Source organism: Elaeis guineensis, chromosome 1 (assembly GCF_000442705.2).
Source record: "Elaeis guineensis isolate ETL-2024a chromosome 1, EG11, whole genome shotgun sequence".
Taxonomy (NCBI): Eukaryota; Viridiplantae; Streptophyta; class Magnoliopsida; order Arecales; family Arecaceae; genus Elaeis; species Elaeis guineensis.
This window is the reverse complement of record NC_025993.2, coordinates 143527065-143547159: the sequence shown is the minus strand read 5'-3', so window position 1 is coordinate 143547159 and position 20095 is coordinate 143527065. Positions and strand designations below refer to the sequence as shown.

Sequence of the window (20095 nt, the reverse complement as noted above, 5' to 3'; positions counted from 1 at the left end):
CCCAAGAAGATAGTGGTTTGCGTTCCCAAGGAGTCATCCGACATCAGATCGCTCGTTGGTACGATCGTCGGAGTCGGAGCATGACGTGATGGGAAACCACTCCTTTCGCCCGAAGCCGTCGCCCACGTGGAAGCACTGGCCGATACGCCATCCGACTCAGGAGTGGGGGGGCAACTGTTTGGATATATCAACCGACCCCTGTACGCCGACTTACCCTCGAACCGATCTGACCATCGCCCGACTCTGCCGACCGAACCGACGGACGATTCCGATGATGACTCCGACGATGACTGCCGGCAATGGCCTTCGACGATATCCAACCGAAGGTATGTCGGCCGAACAGACTCATACTGTTTTCCGATCGGCCAAGCGGCCGAGCCTAAATCACCGACCCACTGTCGGGGGTGGTAGCCGACGTCCGACTTTCGTAAGGCACCAGACCAGCCGACGGTGTCTCTGGGTCATCACCCGACGTCTCGACAGCCGAATACCGACATATAGTCAGCCAGACCATCCAAACGCCGTATGACAGCTATGGGCAGTTGTCCTGTCAAAGACATGCGGCACGACCGTCCTGGGACACTGTCCTGCCAAGGACATGGATTGATCCCAGTGACTTGATAGCCCACGATGATTTGACAGCCTTCGAAGATTTGACAACTCCCTAGTTGTCTGCATCATTAATGGCAGGACCATACCGCGTTCTACTATAAAACAGGGTAAGGCAACAGTCTTGGTAAGTCCTAAGTTCTAAATTTCGAGAAGCACTTCTGAGCTCTTGAACTCTCTTTCTCTCTCTCCCACCGAGCCCCTGATTTTTCACTGTTGCTTAGTCTCCTCTCTGACTTGATCGTCGGAGGGTCCCCGTCGGAGGCATCTTCGGTCTGTGAGAATTTTTCTTGCAGGTGCGCGACATCGGCGATTGGGCGACGGGGGGATTGGCCGCAACACTATCCAATCCCAAGCCCCAATTATTTTGCTGCATCTGAAAAAAGAAAAAGAGGAGAAAAAAATGAGCTTTCTGCTCAATAAGTTACCAAAATCACTAATTCGATTAAATATAACTTTTTAGTTTGCATGTTTTTTCAGAAGTAAAAATATACTGATGCATAAACATAAGATATTTAAATTTTCAAAACAATTAAAGATGGATCATCCATTCTCACTCTCCTATTCCTCACGACTGTGGCCATGATCGACCTGTGACAAGCTCCAAAAGATATTAGATCATGACTATAATATGTCATACATCAATCATATGCCAATAATCATCCCACTAGAGACTCAAAAAGAAATAAGGTCTTATATCATATGAAAAAATATGCTTCCACCAGTATATCCCCATGATCAGCACCAGCTAGCTAGATCTGAAAGGAAACTAGCTCCTGACCATAATACATCGTTGGTCAGCATGTACCAATGATTGCCTCACTGGAGGCCTGGAAAAAGACTAGATCTTAAGTCTGTGTAATCATAGTTGGACTAGAGAGTAGCAAAATCATACAATACTAATATATTTATCAATGTAATAAAATACAATTCATGTCCAAGTGAATCATATTATAATTGATCCAATATTTCAAAAATTATTTTCATGTAGCATGCATAGAATATTTAATTAAAACATAGCATAATCACAATATATTAGTTTTCAAAAAGTATTGATCAAATCATGTTCAAGATTAAATGCAATAGGCTACATATAACTTACTTTCCTACTTTAAAATCTCTTGAAATTTACTACTCAGGAAGATCATTCAAAACCTAAAATAATAATCTTATTAGACTTCTATAAGACATCATATAAATTGAAATGTCTTATGGTAGGGTTCAGTCTATGTCTAGACCATCGAATCTAACCTAATATCTAGGGATCTCAACTATCGAATATAACAATTAACTAACATAGGTATTTCACATTAAGGCAAAGTTCATGGTTGCCTAAATGTAAAGAAAACAGTCTCGATCTTGCCTCCTCGCTATCCGAGTCTAGAATTTTATTTAGTTAAATTAAAATTCTTAGGTTAGATCTAATTCATCAATTAAAGGGAGACTAATCAAAAGGATTTTGATTTAATCTAAGTCAATCAATAGAGATAGAAAGGGAAGAGAGAAAGAAAAAGAGAGACATTCGATCTGGGATTAATCAAGGCATGATCTATTTAGTCTCAGTCAACCAACATGGAAAGGAGAGAGATACTCGAACTAGATCTACTCATGTTTTCAGGCCTAATCTATTTGATGATGGGGGAGAAATCATGATATTAGATTCACAAGTCATGAAAGAGAGGAGAGAGATTGCTAAGGGGATGAAGAAAGTCTATGGAAAGAGAAAATCAAAGGTATGTTCTCGCCTCCTACAATTATCCAACGAGTGAAATTGGAGAGAGAGAGAGAGAAACAAAGAGGGAGAGAAGGAAGAGAAGAAGCTAGGGGGTGCTAGGGGTTCAACAGCATAGTAATAAGGTTGGAGAGCCTATGGTGGCGACGGCTATTGTGGTGGCGACAAATGGAAATAGATAAAATAAAAAAAAAATTAATCTAAATTTGGCCAGATGCAAAGGGATAGATTTCATCCTCTTTTAATTTTTCTCTCCTTTTTTTCCCTATGGCAAAAAACAAGTATGCTAATAAGGTTCCTTGTGGCATGAAAAAAAAATAGAAAGTGAATGGGGTGGGTGGTCCAATGATAGCACAACGGGCATAGCTAGGGGACTTTGGCAACAGGTGGAGCCTATGGCAATGACCACAATCTCACTCGGCCATGCACAAAGGGACAAATGAGGGAGAAGAGGAGCAACACCTCTAGCTATCAAGTCGATAGCTTTCTCAGCCAAAGATGGTAGCATGAGGGTGAGAGGCTAACCAACGAGCAATGGAGGTGATGGATCTTGGCAGATAGTGGCGGATTCCAACGGGATAACACAAGAAATTTCAAAACAAAAAAATCAATAACAATAATTTATGGAGGAAAAAGTGGGAGGAAAAGATATTGATACTTAGGTAGCATTTGGTGATCCAAATGGGATCATCACGATGATCTAAGATCATCAGTGATCTTAATCTTTTGGAGATCTGATCATCAGTGATCTAAGATCAATACATTTGATAAGTTATAGTCCAGTGATTAAAAATCTTCGAGAATCCATGAGTAACCTGTTTAATATTCTATAAAAATTCAAGATCACTGATTATATAATACCAAACTATCCATAATATATTTCATAAAAATATATTAATTAATTATATATAATATATCATAAATAAAATATCACTATATTTATTCATATATATTAAGAATTAATAGATTCTATAAAATATATTTATTAATCTTATGAATTATTAATCCTATAAAAATATATTAATTATTTTATAGAATTAATATTTTTATTTATGCTTATAATATATTATTTATTAATATGAATATTTGTTTTGATTAAAAATAAGGCAAATAGAAGTAATATATTAAATATTTTTATTATATAAATACAAAGTACACTAATATATTTTTACTCTGATTTAAAATTATCATTGAATCATAATATGATTTATATTATAATATAATATACATCATAAATATAATATATAATATTAAATATAATATAATATCATATATATTATATTGATATAATATATTAATGGTATATTGATATATCAATTTTTTTTGCGAGACTGAAAGTATTTTTATTTTTATATTTCAGTCCAAAATCACTATTTGCTGGATTTAGAAGTGATTTGAGTGGAAATGATTTAAAATCCCTGCCATATATAATCACTATTGCGCAATTAAACATTATGATCTCATCACCTTCACCCACATCATCTTTGATCTTGGATGGAACATCCCATACCAAACATCCCTTTAGTGGTGATCGAGCAGAAAGAAATTTAAAGAAAAAATCAAAGAGGGACAAGCACTCTTAGTCTCACTTGGGCAGCTTTAATAATAGTCTTAATGTTTTCCCACTCATGATACAGGAAAGAAATGGACTCTAGAGGTACTACTAATTGAATAATTGATTGAGTGATCCAATCGTATCAATTATTTAATTGATTATTTTGCAAAACTAAAAAAAATATTCTTTGGTTTCATTTTCTTTTATTTTAACAATTATTTCAGTAACTGCCATGCCACCTCAGCCCTATTTTTTTTTTCTTTTCCAAATTTGGGTGAAGTCAGCCAGGCCTGCCGACTTTGGACCACAAGGGATCCAATCAGGGCCGGCACTCACAGCATGCATGTGCGTCAGAGAGAGGAAGCAACACCAAAATGAAGAAAACATATATATTAACTGTGAAATTTCCTCTGTTTTTCCTTGTCTTTCCCTTTTCCTCATTCACCATCTCGCCTTCTCCATGATGCGGCATGTGCTATATAAACATGAAAAATTTCTCATCGTGGACAAAAAACAAAGAAAAAGAAAAAGAAAAAGTGTATGGCAGGAAGTATTCTTTCGATGCTAATCTGAACTGAAAATTGCCCGTCCAATGCATCTGGTTCATGTACAGCTACTTCCGCTCGGGATTTAACAAAACTTCCTTCTCTGCAAGCAATTACGCAAGCAAGCTAATCAGTGTTAGTGACATTGAAAACGATCTACACCATGATGGCAAGTCAAGAACGGTAACAAACAAGAAAACGTAGACAAAATCATCAATAAAAGAAAGATAGTGATACTTTTAGCGCGCGCACAGAGGAGAGAGATATTAATAAGCAAAAGCAGAGTAAAAGTTCCAGCATCCGGTCTGTCAGACTTCAAAACCTATACCTCATGGAGATTACAGTCTAATAAGGTAACACACACATGCTGCTTTATATGTGCTTGGAATAAACAAACAGATTTCAAAATAAGTTGACATCAATGCAATGAATACTTTGAATGCGTGCTTATAAACATCTAAGCCAGCATTCACCTTGGCATAATGACATGTAATATGGGCATTAAAAATTTGCGTCAAAGCAAAAAGAGAAAACAAGAACAGGACAAAAAAAACTTATAAATGAGAAACTCGTAGGACCAATGTAAAACTATTATCCCATCTGCATATCCCTATATTTCTCTTCAAATGTGCGTTACATGTACTCCATGCCAATATAATTAGATATGATTTAGGCCAACTTCTCCACAATTTGATAAAATTGAAGTGTGACTTTAGTGACCAAATAGATTTGACAAGTTTAAATAGGTGATCTAACCGCTAACACATAACAATGTTACAATGGTTACATGATTTGAAGTGTTATAAGGATGCGAAACATTTAGGAGCTCAGAATTTAAAGTGTCTATCCTGAAAACACTGGTATCACTCAGTGTGTAAAAACCAAGATCAATAGAACATTAGATATATCCTAACATAACACTAATTCTCCAAAATCTACCCAAAGCTCAATTAATTGCCCGAAATATTATATATTCCAAATGCTCATTTTAGGTTTGACTTTCGATCTTTTTTTTTTGGTTGAAGAGGAAGTTTGATCTAATTAAATGAACTAAAATCAACCAGAGATATAGTACCAGAAACCTACATTTGGGTTGTTCATAAAGTTGTAGATGAACTTAAGAGTTTGATGGTAAATGGTATTTTCAGCTTACCCTAAGATTAGACTCCTGTACCACTTCTAACATTTCTGCAATCTCCATTTGCTTCACCACTGTGGCCTGCAATACCTGAAAGAAGAATATATAAAACTATGATAAAAAATGAATGATAAAACAAGGTAGAAATTGAACAAATTCTGTTTTAAAAAAATAGCAAAATTACATTCCAGATATATGGTGTACCAATTTTCCAAAATTGTAACGTGAACAAAAAAGATACGGAAAATTATAATGTCACTGAAAATCCTTGATATGCATCTTTTGTCTGATAACAGATTCCAAATTAGATAAAGCTAAACACTGAAACAAAAAGCAGATAGAATTCTGATACTGCCAGCTCCAGGATTCATTAGAAGCATGGAATATTTCAGAATTGTAAATCTCGATCAAGAATTACACTCAAAATATCATATACTCTCTTTCATGATATAACTTTATTTTGATATACTGATATTTTTAATTTAATTTAAGCTATTTGATTCACTTTTCAACATATAATATCATTTAATATGAAATAAAAGTTTACCTTCTTTGTCTTCTCAAGGTCAAATTCAATGGACTTGATCCTGTCCCAAGAATCAAGAAGCACACGCTCTTTTTCCTGTGGAATCTCTGCAGGTTTGTTACTGAGCTCATTGAACATCAACTCAAGCCTTTGAAGACGTTCTAAACAAGGACCAAAATTGTTTTCCTTGACAACTTCTACACTGGGATGGCTCTCTGGAGCAGGGACCTCTGGAGCAGGGACCAATGTATCTGATGGATGAATGTTCTCCAATCTCCTTTCTTGTCTACAAACAAAGACACGAAAGAAGGATACCAGTTTAACCAAAAATGCAACTAGTGCTCTTGCAAGATATCGCAAATTTCCTTCCTCCACATCTTCTTTGGTTTGTTTGCACCTATCATTGCCCAAGCTACCTGAAACTGTAAGGAACATGATCAAATCCCAGTCTGAAAATTTTAAATTAGGACCTTCTCAGCATATTCTTTTTTTTTTTTTTTATAAGCACACTTGATAGTCTTTTGCAGAACATTTTATTAAATCTCTGACCTAGACATATTGGAACAAACAGTGGGATTGAACCACCAATCATTTCATGAATTTAAAATGTCTCAGCAAGAGAGTTTTTACTAGTTTTAAAGCAACCTGAGAACTCAATGGCACTCAAAGGGAATTTTTGTGTTTTTGTAGCTTTCTAGGGAATGAACCTGGTTGCATTTGTAATACTGAGAATTTTTGTTCATGGCATTCCACTACATTAACTTCTGTCACTGCAATTTGGGTAAAAAATTAATACATCCTACACCTAAATATAATCTTTCGATATTTGACAATACCCTCCACATCTTCTTTGGTTTGTTTGCACCTATCATTGCCCAAGCTACCTGAAACTGTAAGGAACATGATCAAATCCCAGTCTGAAAATTTTAAATTAGGACCTTCTCAGCATATTCTTTTTTTTTTTTTTTTATAAGCACACTTGATAGTCTTTTGCAGAACATTTTATTAAATCTCTGACCTAGACATATTGGAACAAACAGTGGGATTGAACCACCAATCATTTCATGAATTTAAAATGTCTCAGCAAGAGAGTTTTTACTAGTTTTAAAGCAACCTGAGAACTCAATGGCACTCAAAGGGAATTTTTGTGTTTTTGTAGCTTTCTAGGGAATGAACCTGGTTGCATTTGTAATACTGAGAATTTTTGTTCATGGCATTCCACTACATTAACTTCTGTCACTGCAATTTGGGTAAAAAATTAATACATCCTACACCTAAATATAATCTTTCGATATTTGACAATACCCTTACCATACCTTAACTTCGGTGCATAAGCCTTTGAACATCTACCATTAGGAATCGATATGCTAAGGGTAGGAAAAGGTGGACATAGTAGTGAGAAATGATAGGCAACTTTCATTTTAAAAGACTCTTAGATATGAAAAGATGACGAAGGAGGATGATTGTAGCTGGCACAAACTGCAGGCACAAGGTTGTTTATATACATACGATTAGCGTGGTACCAAAAATAGATGTAATAAGCAATTAGCTTGGTACCGAAAAAAGATATTACAGCCAATGACAAATATTATCCGTATGTAATTTAGATAAACACAAGTAAATACTGCAGAAAAGAATTATGAAAATTAAAAAGCAATGCAATCACTTCTATTATTAGGGAATTAACATGACAAGTGATTTCACAATATTGCAGAACTTCACCAGCAATTCAGCACATCCGTTGAAAAAAATCAAGCAGCATAAATATTACCACACACATCAATACACTCTTGAGGCAGATAGCATATACATCATATCCATGTTATTACTATTGAAAATTATTAATTGAATCAACCACTGGGCTGTTCTGAGCGCTTATAGCCTCAAGGGATCACCTTGTGAACTGCTATATTCCAAAATTACAATAGTCATCGTTTATAGCTTCTCTTTCATAGCAAAACTAGATTGCCACAAATATTTTGTGATGGGACATAAGTTGCCAAGAAAAACCATATATCATATCATATACTGAAAGATGTGTTGAGCAAATCATAGTTTATGACATTCCCAAGGATCAAAAATTCATTGGATTAAGATTTAAATAAGCTGGTTATCAGGCTCTCAATTGATACAAGTGCAGCTAAAGACATCTGAACTAGAAGTAAATATTCATTTCTAACAAAATAAAACTTTCAGAGGACAGCATATAGGGAAGTTAGATGTCAAAATGGTTGGGTTATGTGGTTGAGTAAATTTAACTGTCAGTACCTAGTGAATGTGATGTTCCATTGGCAAAGCCACGTCCATGATCCTTGAGTTCTCTAGATGCATTACCATCAGATCCTGTTTTCCTTCTGCATACTACAGTCTTATCAACCAACACAAAGCGGTCATTGCAACTGTAGTAAGATGTTGAATCTGCTGTCCTGGCCTATATGCAATACAATGACCAAAGATGAATTAGAAAATGTAATTCTGGTATCCATTAAAAAAGAATGAAAAAGGATCACTCTAAAATAATGACAAGTAACAATTACTTCCACTGTTCATGCAAACAGAATGCCCTTATGATTATAGATATTAATATCACAATGTCGATTTAATGGAAGAGATGGTGGTTAGTATCGTTACCACACAGCACAAACTACCTAGGAATTAGTGGTTCAGAGTCTTCAGACTGTAAATTTGATGAAGGCGTTGTATGGACACATGGATGTCATGTCCATTGATATCTCCAACATCAATGCTCACCAGCCAAGAGAAAGCAGGTGGAATGGAGAAAGGATCAAGAAGGCACTTGATACCATAATTCAAAGATTTCTCATTGGAGATGCATGAAAAAAAAAAAAAATCATCTGCTGATGGTCTCTAGTATTCCAAAATTTTTATGATTATAGGATCATCAGGCCTCCTTCCCTTCCTCTTCTCCTTTCATCCTCAGATCTAAATCCCATGAAAGATATATCATGGATGCACAGCAGCCAGACATTGATACAGCCCATAAAAGAAAAGGCAATGCGCATATAAATATGATGGAGTAACACTTTGGGCAATCTAGAATAGCGAAAAATGGAAATAGTCATGATTTCCAATAAATAGTGCTAAATCCAGCATTAGACCAAAACATATATAAAGAAAATACTGGTAAATTATTATCTGGACCCTCCCCACCCACCGCCTCCTTTTACCTGAAGTGAGTTACATGCTAGTGAATAAGCAAGAGCGGGAACAGAATATGACTGAACAGAATAGCTCAAGCATTTAGAAAAAGGATGAATTTCTCATTTATATATTGGGATAGAATATGTGAAGCTCATAAGAAAATGGATCAGATAGAATATAAGCATGCTGACATCCAAATATTATAATTCCTGAAAATAATTTCAGTAATTTAACATTAATTTTTAAGATTCATCATTGCTTTTGTACATAACTTTTATTATCTGACCTTTTCTCCTGTTTCCCACAAGGGAGTCAGCTCAATGTATATACATTAGAGGAAGTGGCTGTTAACTTGAAAGTGAAGGTTTAGAAAATCACAAAGAAATGCATAGAAAATAAATATGCTGCTATCTCTTGCGCCTGCTACAACTTATGGTGCAAACTCTTGAAATCCTCTAGAAGTCAGTCTTCTGAGGAACATGCGATTGGTTTGCTGAAAACATATCAGTGCTGTAAAAAAAAGTTATGAAGTTGTCAGGTGAAATAGTACTTAAAGTCATACTTGCTTCGTGGTCCAATTCTTCAACTAGTTGTCTTATTTTTTGTATAAAATGTAATGAATTATTATGATGAAGAAGCTTACATCAGTCTCCATATCTGTCCAGAATGAAAATAGGCAATATATCCCAAGGATGAAATTTAATGTCATGGTACACCTACTTTGGTATCCACATCAAGTCTCATTTGCAAGCATAAAATCATAGAAAATATCCATCTTGGCACCTCATATCCATGTCTTACTATACCACATTTTAATGCAAGTCCAAAAAGTCGCAAAACAGTCATATTGCATGTGTAAATATAAATATGTTTTACTCACTTCTTCATGAACTGGAGCCAAACGGCTATATTCAGCAGTTCTGGATATAATAGGAGAACCAAGATCATCAAAATCTGATCCTGATTCAGCTGTTGATGTATCACTACATCTTCCCTGCCATTCAAATAAGCAACAAAGTTCAATTTAGAACAGGAAACTTCAATAATTGGTCTGTATAATCAACCTAGAGTAAACACCATCAACAATTCTATTGTCTTGCCTTCAGTGAGCGCAGCCTATGACAGGATTCATATCTTTGTTCTCCATCAGAAACTCGCCTAATTTCCCTGACACATGCTGCTTCAACACTATGTGCAAGCTACAAGAGAAAATCATATCATTACTCTTCATTCTTTTGGTTGATAACGATGCTTCACATATTTGATTAAGAAGGTAACACAATGAATTTGTGAGCTACTATAATGTAATATGATTGGCCTGTTACTGCTTGGGATGCCCTACCTTCATAATGACAGGGTCATTCCATGGTCCTTTATTAGACCTAAGACAACCACCTTCATCAGAGCACGTGCATGAACCACCCAGAAAATCTGGCAGTTGGCTGAAAGAAAAAACAGGAAAACAGAATTAAAAATCAAATTTGCAGCGCTGCTACAATATATAAAGGAGACAACTGATATCATCAGTGCCAGGGAAGTTAGAAAAGCCTACCTTGCATCAATAGCTTCAAGAAGCCTACTCTGATATTTGGTCCCAAGTACCTGTGCATATTAAATGAACCATGAATCAAGGCGGAAAAAATCAGGGAGAAAATCATACATTTACTTCAGAAACATAGATGTTACGTGTATCTTTGCCGTGGTTTTGGGGTCAAGAAATCCCTTTACAGTGTTCCAAAGCAGCTTGAAACCATGACCAGCATTAACAATGAACATTTGATGAAGTGTCTGCATCAATAGACAGCTGAGTGATCCTGCTTAAGGCTGGATGAAAGCTGCTTGAAAAGAATATGTTAACATAAAGCAGTAGATACCTCAGGATAGTAATCACCATCTATTTTCTGCATATTGTGCAAGAGGTCTCTTGCTGCCTTGCTGAAATTCTTCAATCCCTGTATTCCAATAGAACTCTATATGAGCGGGTTCCTCCATAACTAAAAGAATCAGGAATATGCCCGATATGCTATGTGATATCCCTTCTTTATTCCCATTCAAAGAAGAAAACCATTTGTAGCCCGCCCTATCAGGATAAAAAAATAGGTGACTTGATAAGAAAAACAGAAGCACCATCTTACCACACCATGCACATCCAGTATTGTGGTTGTTGAATCAATATGCCTTTTGGCAGCAATCGAACAAGCAGGAAATCTCTCATGCAGGGCCCTCTCAAATTCCTGAACGTGATATTTTATGTAGCGCTCAACTGTAGTGATGTGCATAAGCTTGTTAGGCTCGACTCTTCCAAGCCTCTCAATATATACAGGCCTTCCGTCCCTGTCCACTCCATGGTACCCTTGAGGATAGTAGCACAGGACTTCCTCCAGTTCTTCAAAGTGAAAATCCTTGAATCCAGTACATTTAATTGTCATTATCATGTCATATGTTAATTAAGGATTACAAATCGCTTCAACATAACATAAGCAAATTGCGATTAAGGCACCGAAATATTCAAAACAACAAGTATCATAAATTTAGAAAACATTTCTCTAGAAATATCCCACTATCAAAAGAAGATTTGCTGAAGTTAACGAAGCAAATACGTGAACATAACAGAGTATGAGAGGAAGTTACCTAACTGTGCTCTAAGAAAAAATATACATGCTCAAAACCATTCAGGGAGCACAGATCGAAATGAAACAAAATATTCTGATAACTTTGAAAACGAATAGAAAATAGAGTTTCGTCCAGTTGGCAAGAATAGCACTAGACTGCTAAATCTATCACACGGTTAACTGGTCGCATCTCGATTATTCGCTTTCCATTCTGTTTCTCGAACAAAAGATTCTTGTTGCTCATATCATTAACTAAATACGATTCACTATGCCTCCCAATTTTTAATCTCTTCCTTAATGCAGGTAAAAGTGCTCTGTAGCATGCAATAGTTGCCTCACCTCTAAAATGGTGTCTGCTCCAAACTCTTTTCTCCACCGAAGCATCTCAGCCCACATCTGGGTCGATTTCTCAAAGTCAAATTTCCTAGCCTTAAGAAATCTGTACGAAATAAACAGAGTAATCAACCAAGCGATGCATGCTTAGAGCTTAAATTTATATCACAAAAAAACTAATGTGTCAAATCCTGGTCACGAAAACCTGAGCAACGTGTGATAGTCATCGTGTTTATCAGGCAATAAATCCTTGGCAATAAGCTCTTGCCGGAAAGCATAGACCTCGCGCTCCTCTTCGGCATCCCTTATATCCTCGATCGCAACTGAAGGAACCCTGAAATCAACTTTCCGTTTCCCTCGTTTCTTAAGAGAATGGGTAAATTTGGTGGAAGCATTCAAAGCCTTCTTCTTCAGAGACCCGATCTTTGTTCTCCTTCTCTCATCTTCCGAGATCTCAACATCTGATTTCCTCTCTTTCCTCTCATCGCAACTGACCGATCCTTCAAGTCCTTCTACGTGGCAGACTGCAATGTCACAATGCATCATAAATAACTCAGAAGAAAGACAATCTAAACCACGGCTTTTCTATGATCATAACACAGTATCTTCTCCAGAGAAGAGAGAGGAAAAACCAAATGAACATACCTGACATTTTTCAGATCTCAGACTTCAAAAGATGAGAACCGCAATTGATAGTTGATACTGTTGGTAAAAATCCATCCTGATCATAAAAACGCCATCACTGCTCTAACGTTGTTACCCTGATTAGAAAAACACAGGGAAGAAATATAGAAAACCTAAAAGCTTACAACTCCTCACCACCGAGGTGTTCTAGAGTGCAGCAAAGATCGATACAAGGCCCTGCAAGCAAGAAAACAGCTGATCAATGACAATAAATAAAGAAAAAACTACATATCATCTACCTTAACCTCGATGGAGGCTCCAAGACCCAGTTCAAAGGAACCGCAAAATCCTTTGGAACAAGGAGCTCGCAGCCTGCATTGGCTCAACCGTTATTCGGATCCACTAATAAATCCTCTACGGAAAACCAAACCCTCATTCAATCTCAGTAACCCCCCAAAGATCCATTAAAACCGCAACAAATCTCGTAACTCTCCCAGATAGAACCCTCCGGAATCAAGAAAACCCACTCAGACCCCTATTTCCCGGATCCAAAGCACCAAGAAACGCGTTCCAAAACCGATTTAATAAAACCAAGAAAAGAACTCCAGAAACGCCAGATCCGGCGATCAAACAGGCGGGAGAATACGGCGATGGCGGATCTGAAGGCAATACCTCTCGGAAACTTTAGTTCGATCGCTGGGGCGAAGATAAGAGAGGCGAGGCGAGGTCGAGAGAGGAATCTCCAAGAACGAGAAGAATCCGAGGAGAAATCGGTAAGACGAGCAAGGGGAGGGCTACTATCTATGGAATGGTGCGGGGTTTCTGGGTTGGAAAACTGGAGAAAGAGGAGAAGAGAGAGAAAAAATTGGAACTGTTCTTCTCTGACCCTTCCTCTTTCCGTCTCTCACTCTTTCTCTCTGTGTAACGCTCTGCCTTCTTTCACTGTTTCTCCTACTGGCGTTTGAAAGAGAAAAATTCGAAGATTCGACCGACCCCTCTGCGCGGCTCCCCTCTCGCTTTATCGCCCTCGTTCTGACTGTCCTTTAAGGCTCCTCCAATTTCATGGTTTTAAGTTTATGCCACCTCTACGATTCTGACCATATATACGCTTTTTATACGTGTCGGTCTTGGATTTTGGTTTTTCGTTTTTATTACAACTCGGAGGCTGAAAGCTTTCGTTTCCGGCCGATCAGGTGGACCAGACCAAATCGCCGATTTCTGAAACACTACGCCACGTGTCATAGAGTAACGACCTAAACCCGACTTCCGTGCAAAGTACATCTCGTCCGTCCATTTATGAAAGATGCATTTTATGTGGAACATTGAACAAAAATCTTCATCATAAAAGGTGGCGGTCTTTTCATCAACCCGTATTGCTCTCTTTTTATTCACCGAGCCGTCCCTCCCTCTCGATGGTTCAGACCCTCCACCTCCGGTTCGATCTTTTTTCCCCCTCGTCGGACCCCTCTTGGCGTCCATCCAATACGTTCACCGGTGTCCAATTTACGGTCAAACGAGATATATCTTATGAATTAGTCATCTAACGATCTATACATATATCTCTAAATAAATAAATATATAATTTTTAAAATATTATATTCATCAATATATAATACATATTCAAATAATACATACTCAATAATTTCTTTATACATATTTCAATTTTTTTGATATATATCCAATAATTATTGTTGGGATAAATCTTCGTCACTTGCTCGACTAACCAGCTTTCTCGACTCTCGAGCGACTATCTGTACTTCGTCGATCAGGTTGTTATGGTTCAACCCGATTTCGATCAATGGATCTGATCTTAATCAACTTTCGATCGGCTAAGATCGACGATAAGTGGCCAACCAAAAGCAACAACTCAGCCAATTCGGCACATAGCCGACTACCTATTCGGTGTCCTTCTGATTTAATCGACGATTAGATAGCACCGCTCAACGAACTCATTCAGCCTACTGCAGAGTCCAAGAGTACGGACGTCAGCCGAGCAGCTGAACACCAAGCGTGACCGCTATGCTATCCTATCGGGTCATATCAAATCCCATCACTCAAAAGCCATATATATCCTGCGCACCGTGATAAAAAACTATGAAGTCATTAATTATGCCCACGAGATCATTAATTACGTCTCATATGTGATAAGATGTGCCACCATAGCCACCTGCGCACCGAACGAAGGGCACACCCACCGTCAAAGCCAATGGATCAGTCTGTACTTTTCAGTACGATCAAAAAATCTAAAATGGGCTTTCTCTCTCTCTTATCTTGATCCCTCTATAAATAGAGATAAGAAAAGACCCTCCAAGTACATAATGCATGCGCCAACACTGAAACTCTGCTCCTCGTTCTAACAAGTTTCATTTCTAACTTGAGCATCGAAGGATCCTCATCAGAGCAATCTCTGACGAGACTTTCCTTGCAAGTCTCGCACCACCGATGGCCCAGTGCTCTACCAAACCCCAACTGCTTTAGCATCAAGCGGAGATCATCGTCAATGCACATTATAAGTCCTCGCTCTTGTCCTCGACCATCTCTGTAGTGTCCTCTCTCCGATGGATGAACTCCTTTCTCTAGTTTTCTTCCGCACAATGATCAAGCGCAGTGATGGCTCCAAGCCGACTATCCCATCAGAGACAAGCCGCAACAGCTATCAATATACACCTTTATATAACTCACTATACAATAAATTGATGCACAATATCCAAAACATCTTATTCACTGGCAAACACTATATGTTCAGATAATAATGCTAAATTGTACATACTTCAAACTTCTTTAATTTATACCCATCAATAACCTATATACACTTCTAAGAAAATCGATGCATGCTTAAGCAAATTAATATATAATTTCTAAAACATTATGTCCATCAGTATATGATATATGTTTAGATGATATGCATTCGATGAATTTCTAATGCATACTCTAAACTTTTATCATATGTATCCAACAGTGATCCGCTACACACTTTCATATAAATCAATACATATCTAGGCAAATTAATTCATATCTAGACAAATCGATATATAATTGCCAAAATGTCACATACAATAATATACAATACATGTCTAAATGATACATATTCGATAGATTTTTTATATATATTTAAAACTTTTTGATACATACCAACAACAACTTGATACACATGTTCAGATAAATCAATACATAGTATCCATAATATTGTAGTCATTGGTATGCAATATATATGTCTAGGTGATGCAAATTTAATAGAATTTTAATAATACTTTAAACTTTTTTGATATATACTCAATAGTAATCCGATATATATTTTTGAATAAATCAAATGCAGTTTTCAAAATATGATGATCACCAATGTACAGTCTATAGCCACATGATATATATTTAAGATGGATGTTTTCATAATGAAGAGGATTTGGAGGAAAACAAGGAGACCCGAAAGGAGGGGAAAGGCCTTGTGGATGGAGGGAGAGGGAAGGATAGCTTGACAAAGAAGAAGAGAGGGACAGGATAGATAGCCTCACAAAATAATGATCCACATATATATTTTGTATTTTTTAAATCATAGGATAGATACACATGGTTAGTTCCCACTTTTTATTTTATTTTATTTTATGTGTAAGTCTTACTTTTTATTTTGGTGGATGTAATAGATATATGGTCCAAAAAAATATATTTTACTTATGTGCACATCTGAAGATTTTTTTCTCAAACACCATCCCTCATAAAATAAAAATAGAACTATTGATTCTGTGACCGATCTATAATTTTATCAGACTCTCTATTAAGGGTGCAAACAAGTCAAAGTTGCTCGTGAGCTAATCAGACTTGATTCGAGTTCAAATTCAACTTGACTTAGTTATTATCAAACTCGAGTAGTAGGATACTTGATTTCAAAGCTTGCAAGTATATTCAAGTTTATATATAGTTTTAATAATATTATTATTATTTATAATATATATATATATATATTATTAGTAGGGTATGACTTGATTTTGAGCTCGAGTATAGTTTAGCTAATATTCAAGTTGAGTTGAGTTGATCTAAGACTTGATCGATCTCGAGCTGAATTTCAAGTCTGATTATTTTGAATTGAATCAAGTTCGAACTTTCAATTTTTCGATTCAACTCGACTTGATTGTACTTCTACTCTCTATTGTCTAGCTATAGGCACCGGATATGTTTTCACATGAAAACTGAAGAAAAATCTTAGAGAAGCAAAAAAAAATCCACTATTTTTTATCTTCATCGGACGATAATTAGACTGAAAAGGGCAGCACCATTCGTTCTTTGATTGCATTGCATGTATTAATCAAATGGTCTAGATGTCAGCAGGAAAGCATCGGGGAGAAAAGAGATTTTTTTTAATGTCTTTTTATTTTGTATTTTCAAAACTATCCCTTCTCCCAACTTATTTTCAAAACTACCGTCCACCTCGAAATTGTCAGTTCAACCGACGATTTCACGGCCACCTTGGTGATAAGGTGGCCGAAGGAGGGGAAGTCATCAGTTGCGCTGGTGATTTTTAAATCACCGACGCAACTGGCAATTTTCTTTTTTTTTTTTTTTGTGGGGCGCAAACGAAGGGCAGAGAGGGAGGGGGTGGGATTTGGGGGCCTATGAGTGGTGGCACAGGGATCGACAGGGGGGTGGCATGGGCGGGGGAGATGGGACGACGAGGGTTATAGGGGGTGGGGGTGTGCATCCAGGGATGGCATGGGCAGCGGAGGGGTCGGGGGTGAAGCACGGCTGAGGGAGGGCAGAGAGGCTTGCAGGAGGTGGGGGTGCACGGTCAAAGGCGGCACGGGTGGTGCAGGGGGCTCGAGGGGGTCCGAGGGGTCAGGGGCTGAGGCGAAGAGGTGGGTCAGCCAGGGGGGTGGGAGGAAGGGAAGGGAAAAAATAAGGAGAAAAAAGAAAAAGAAAAAAAAAAGAAAAAAAAAGAAAAAGAAAAAGAAAAAGAATAAAGAAAAAAGAAAAGGAAAAGAATAAATTTAAATATTCTTCTGTAATGAAATATTTAAATAATAATAAATTTAAATAAAAATAATAATTATTTATTTATTTATTTATTTATTTATTTATATTTATGTCTTTCATCTTCAACCAAACTCTTTTGAGTCGAAAATCCTTCATGAACCTTTCATTTTTTGCCTACTTGTGACGAAACCCCATATTTTTATCTTAACTTCTTTCTATCTTCCTTCGGACTGAAGATAAAGCGGAGCTCAAAACGAGTCAGCCCGGCAGGTCAATACCTTAGGAAGCAAGAAAACAAAGCACACATACAACAAAGAAGGAATTAAAATATTTGTAGTGAGTCGACCTTTCAAAGGATGACTTTTTGAAAAAATATATTTTTTTATATTTTATTTATTTATATTTTATTAATAAATAATTATTTTAAAAAATAATTTAAAAATAATCTTTAAAAAATATATTTTATTTATTTATTTATATTTATTTTATTTTTTTTTAATTTTTTTCTTCTCCCTCTGTGGCTCTGCATTGAGCATACACTGCCACCCTCCTTGGTGCATATCAGAAAGTTAACTCGGAATCATGGTTGTCGTTGTACCTTGATGATATCAAATTATTATTAATTAAATTATAATAATTTATTATTAATCAAATAATAATAATTTATTACTAATCAAATTGCTGGTTTGATACTGCTCTATTTTCAGGTGCAGAAGTCAGGATGTGTAAGGTTTTTCTATATGGATGTTTGGGAGTCAAATGGTTTTAGATTCTTTTAAAATTTAAAATCTCACTTATCAGTCAAGTCAAGAATCTACACAAAAAATTTAAAAATTTTTAAAGTCTCTGAAAATAAAAATTATAGTTTCTCTGAGGACTGCGCAGGATACCTATTTGCAGGTTTTGATACAGGAAGTTAGGACATGTAAGGTTCTTCTAAATAGATTTTCAAGAGTCAAATAGTTTCAGATTACCATAAAATTTAAAACCCCACTTATCAGTCAAATCAAGAACTTACACAAAAAATTTAAAAATTTTTTGAAGTTTTTGAAAATAAAAATCGTAGTTTTTCTGAGGACTACTCAAGATACCTGTTTACAAGTTTTGATGCAGAAAAAAAATACGGCAGTGACTTGATTATAAGAGTTATGTTTTATCTTTAGAATATTAAAAAAAATATATAAAGTACTTGTTATGAATACAATATTTTCAGAATAGACATGATGTAAATACAATATTTTCATTCAAAGTACCAGATTTTCAAGTCTTACACTTTTCTTCTTTCTCAAGCTATTAATAGGAAAAATAGTTGCCATTGGTTCAGAAACTTTAGGAAAAAATCAAGATGTCCCGACGGCTCTATCAAGAGGAGAAACTTACAATCCGATCCAATTACCTCGCCTCTTACCAGAAGAATACTTGCTTTGGCTGCTTGAAAAGTGTAAGACTAGAAAATCTATCTGGAAGAATCTTACACGTCCTGACTACCTGCATCAAAACTTGCAAACAGGTACCCTGCACAGTTTTTAGAGAAATTGCGATTTCTATTTTCAGAGACCTCAAAAAATTTTCAAATTTTTTGTATAGATTCTTGACTTGACGGGTAAGTGAAGTTTTAAATTTCATAAGAATCTGAAATCATTTGACTTCCGAACATGTATCTGAAAAAATCTTATACGTCCTAATTTCTGTCCCAAGCACTCACCGCCACCCTCCTTGGCGTAGATTAGAAAGGCTGTCTATGAACCCATGATAGGGGAGAATATAAGGACCTTATGTGTGGCCTATTATTCTGATGTCACTAAGGCTGTCTAAGCTCAAGATTGCTATGAAGGAGCTTGAAAATGGAAGCAGTATCAAACCAGCAATTTAATTAATAATAAATTATTATTATTTAATTAATAATAAGTTATTATAATTTGATTAATAATAATTTGACATCACCAAGGTACAGTGGCAACTATGGTTCTGAGTCAACTTTCTGATCTATGCTAAGGGAGATAGTGGTGCATGCTCAACGCAGAGCCATGAGGGGAGAAGAAAGAAACTGAAAAAAATAAAATAAAAAATATAAATATATAAATAAATAAAATATATTTTTAAAAATTATTTTTTAAAAAATTTATTTATTAATAAAAATATAAATAAATAAATAAATAAAATATAAAAATATTTGTTTTCAAAAAGTTGATCTTTGAAAGGTCGACTTACTACAAATTTATCACTAGATAAAATTAATATTTTTATTAATCATACAATAATATTTTTTATTAATAAAATAATAATATTTAATTACT

General features: G+C 36.1%; 1 protein-coding gene across 6 annotated transcripts; it reads right to left on the bottom strand.

Moving 5' to 3' along the window:
• Nucleotides 1–4271: 4271 nt before the first annotated feature.
• LOC105039037 (phosphatidylinositol/phosphatidylcholine transfer protein SFH8) lies at nt 4272–13909 on the bottom strand. 6 transcript variants are annotated; one of them, XM_073242625.1, is made up of 16 exons: nt 13509–13909; nt 13022–13073; nt 12858–12933; nt 12418–12736; nt 12219–12318; nt 11403–11669; nt 11142–11219; nt 10954–11055; nt 10820–10869; nt 10610–10709; nt 10368–10466; nt 10148–10261; nt 8374–8536; nt 6127–6527; nt 5595–5669; nt 4272–4544 (listed from the first exon to the last, which is right to left on the bottom strand). In XM_073242625.1, the coding sequence occupies exons 3-16, from the start codon at nt 12862–12864 to the stop codon at nt 4527–4529; spliced, it is 1893 nt and encodes a 630-aa protein (XP_073098726.1). In that variant the 5' UTR covers nt 12865–12933; nt 13022–13073; nt 13509–13909; the 3' UTR covers nt 4272–4526. The 6 variants fall into 6 exon arrangements, with proteins under 6 accessions (XP_073098726.1, XP_073098740.1, XP_073098738.1 ...); XM_073242639.1 differs by having other exon boundaries at nt 6127–6521; XM_073242637.1 differs by having other exon boundaries at nt 12858–12954; nt 13032–13073.
• Nucleotides 13910–20095: the final 6186 nt, after the last annotated feature.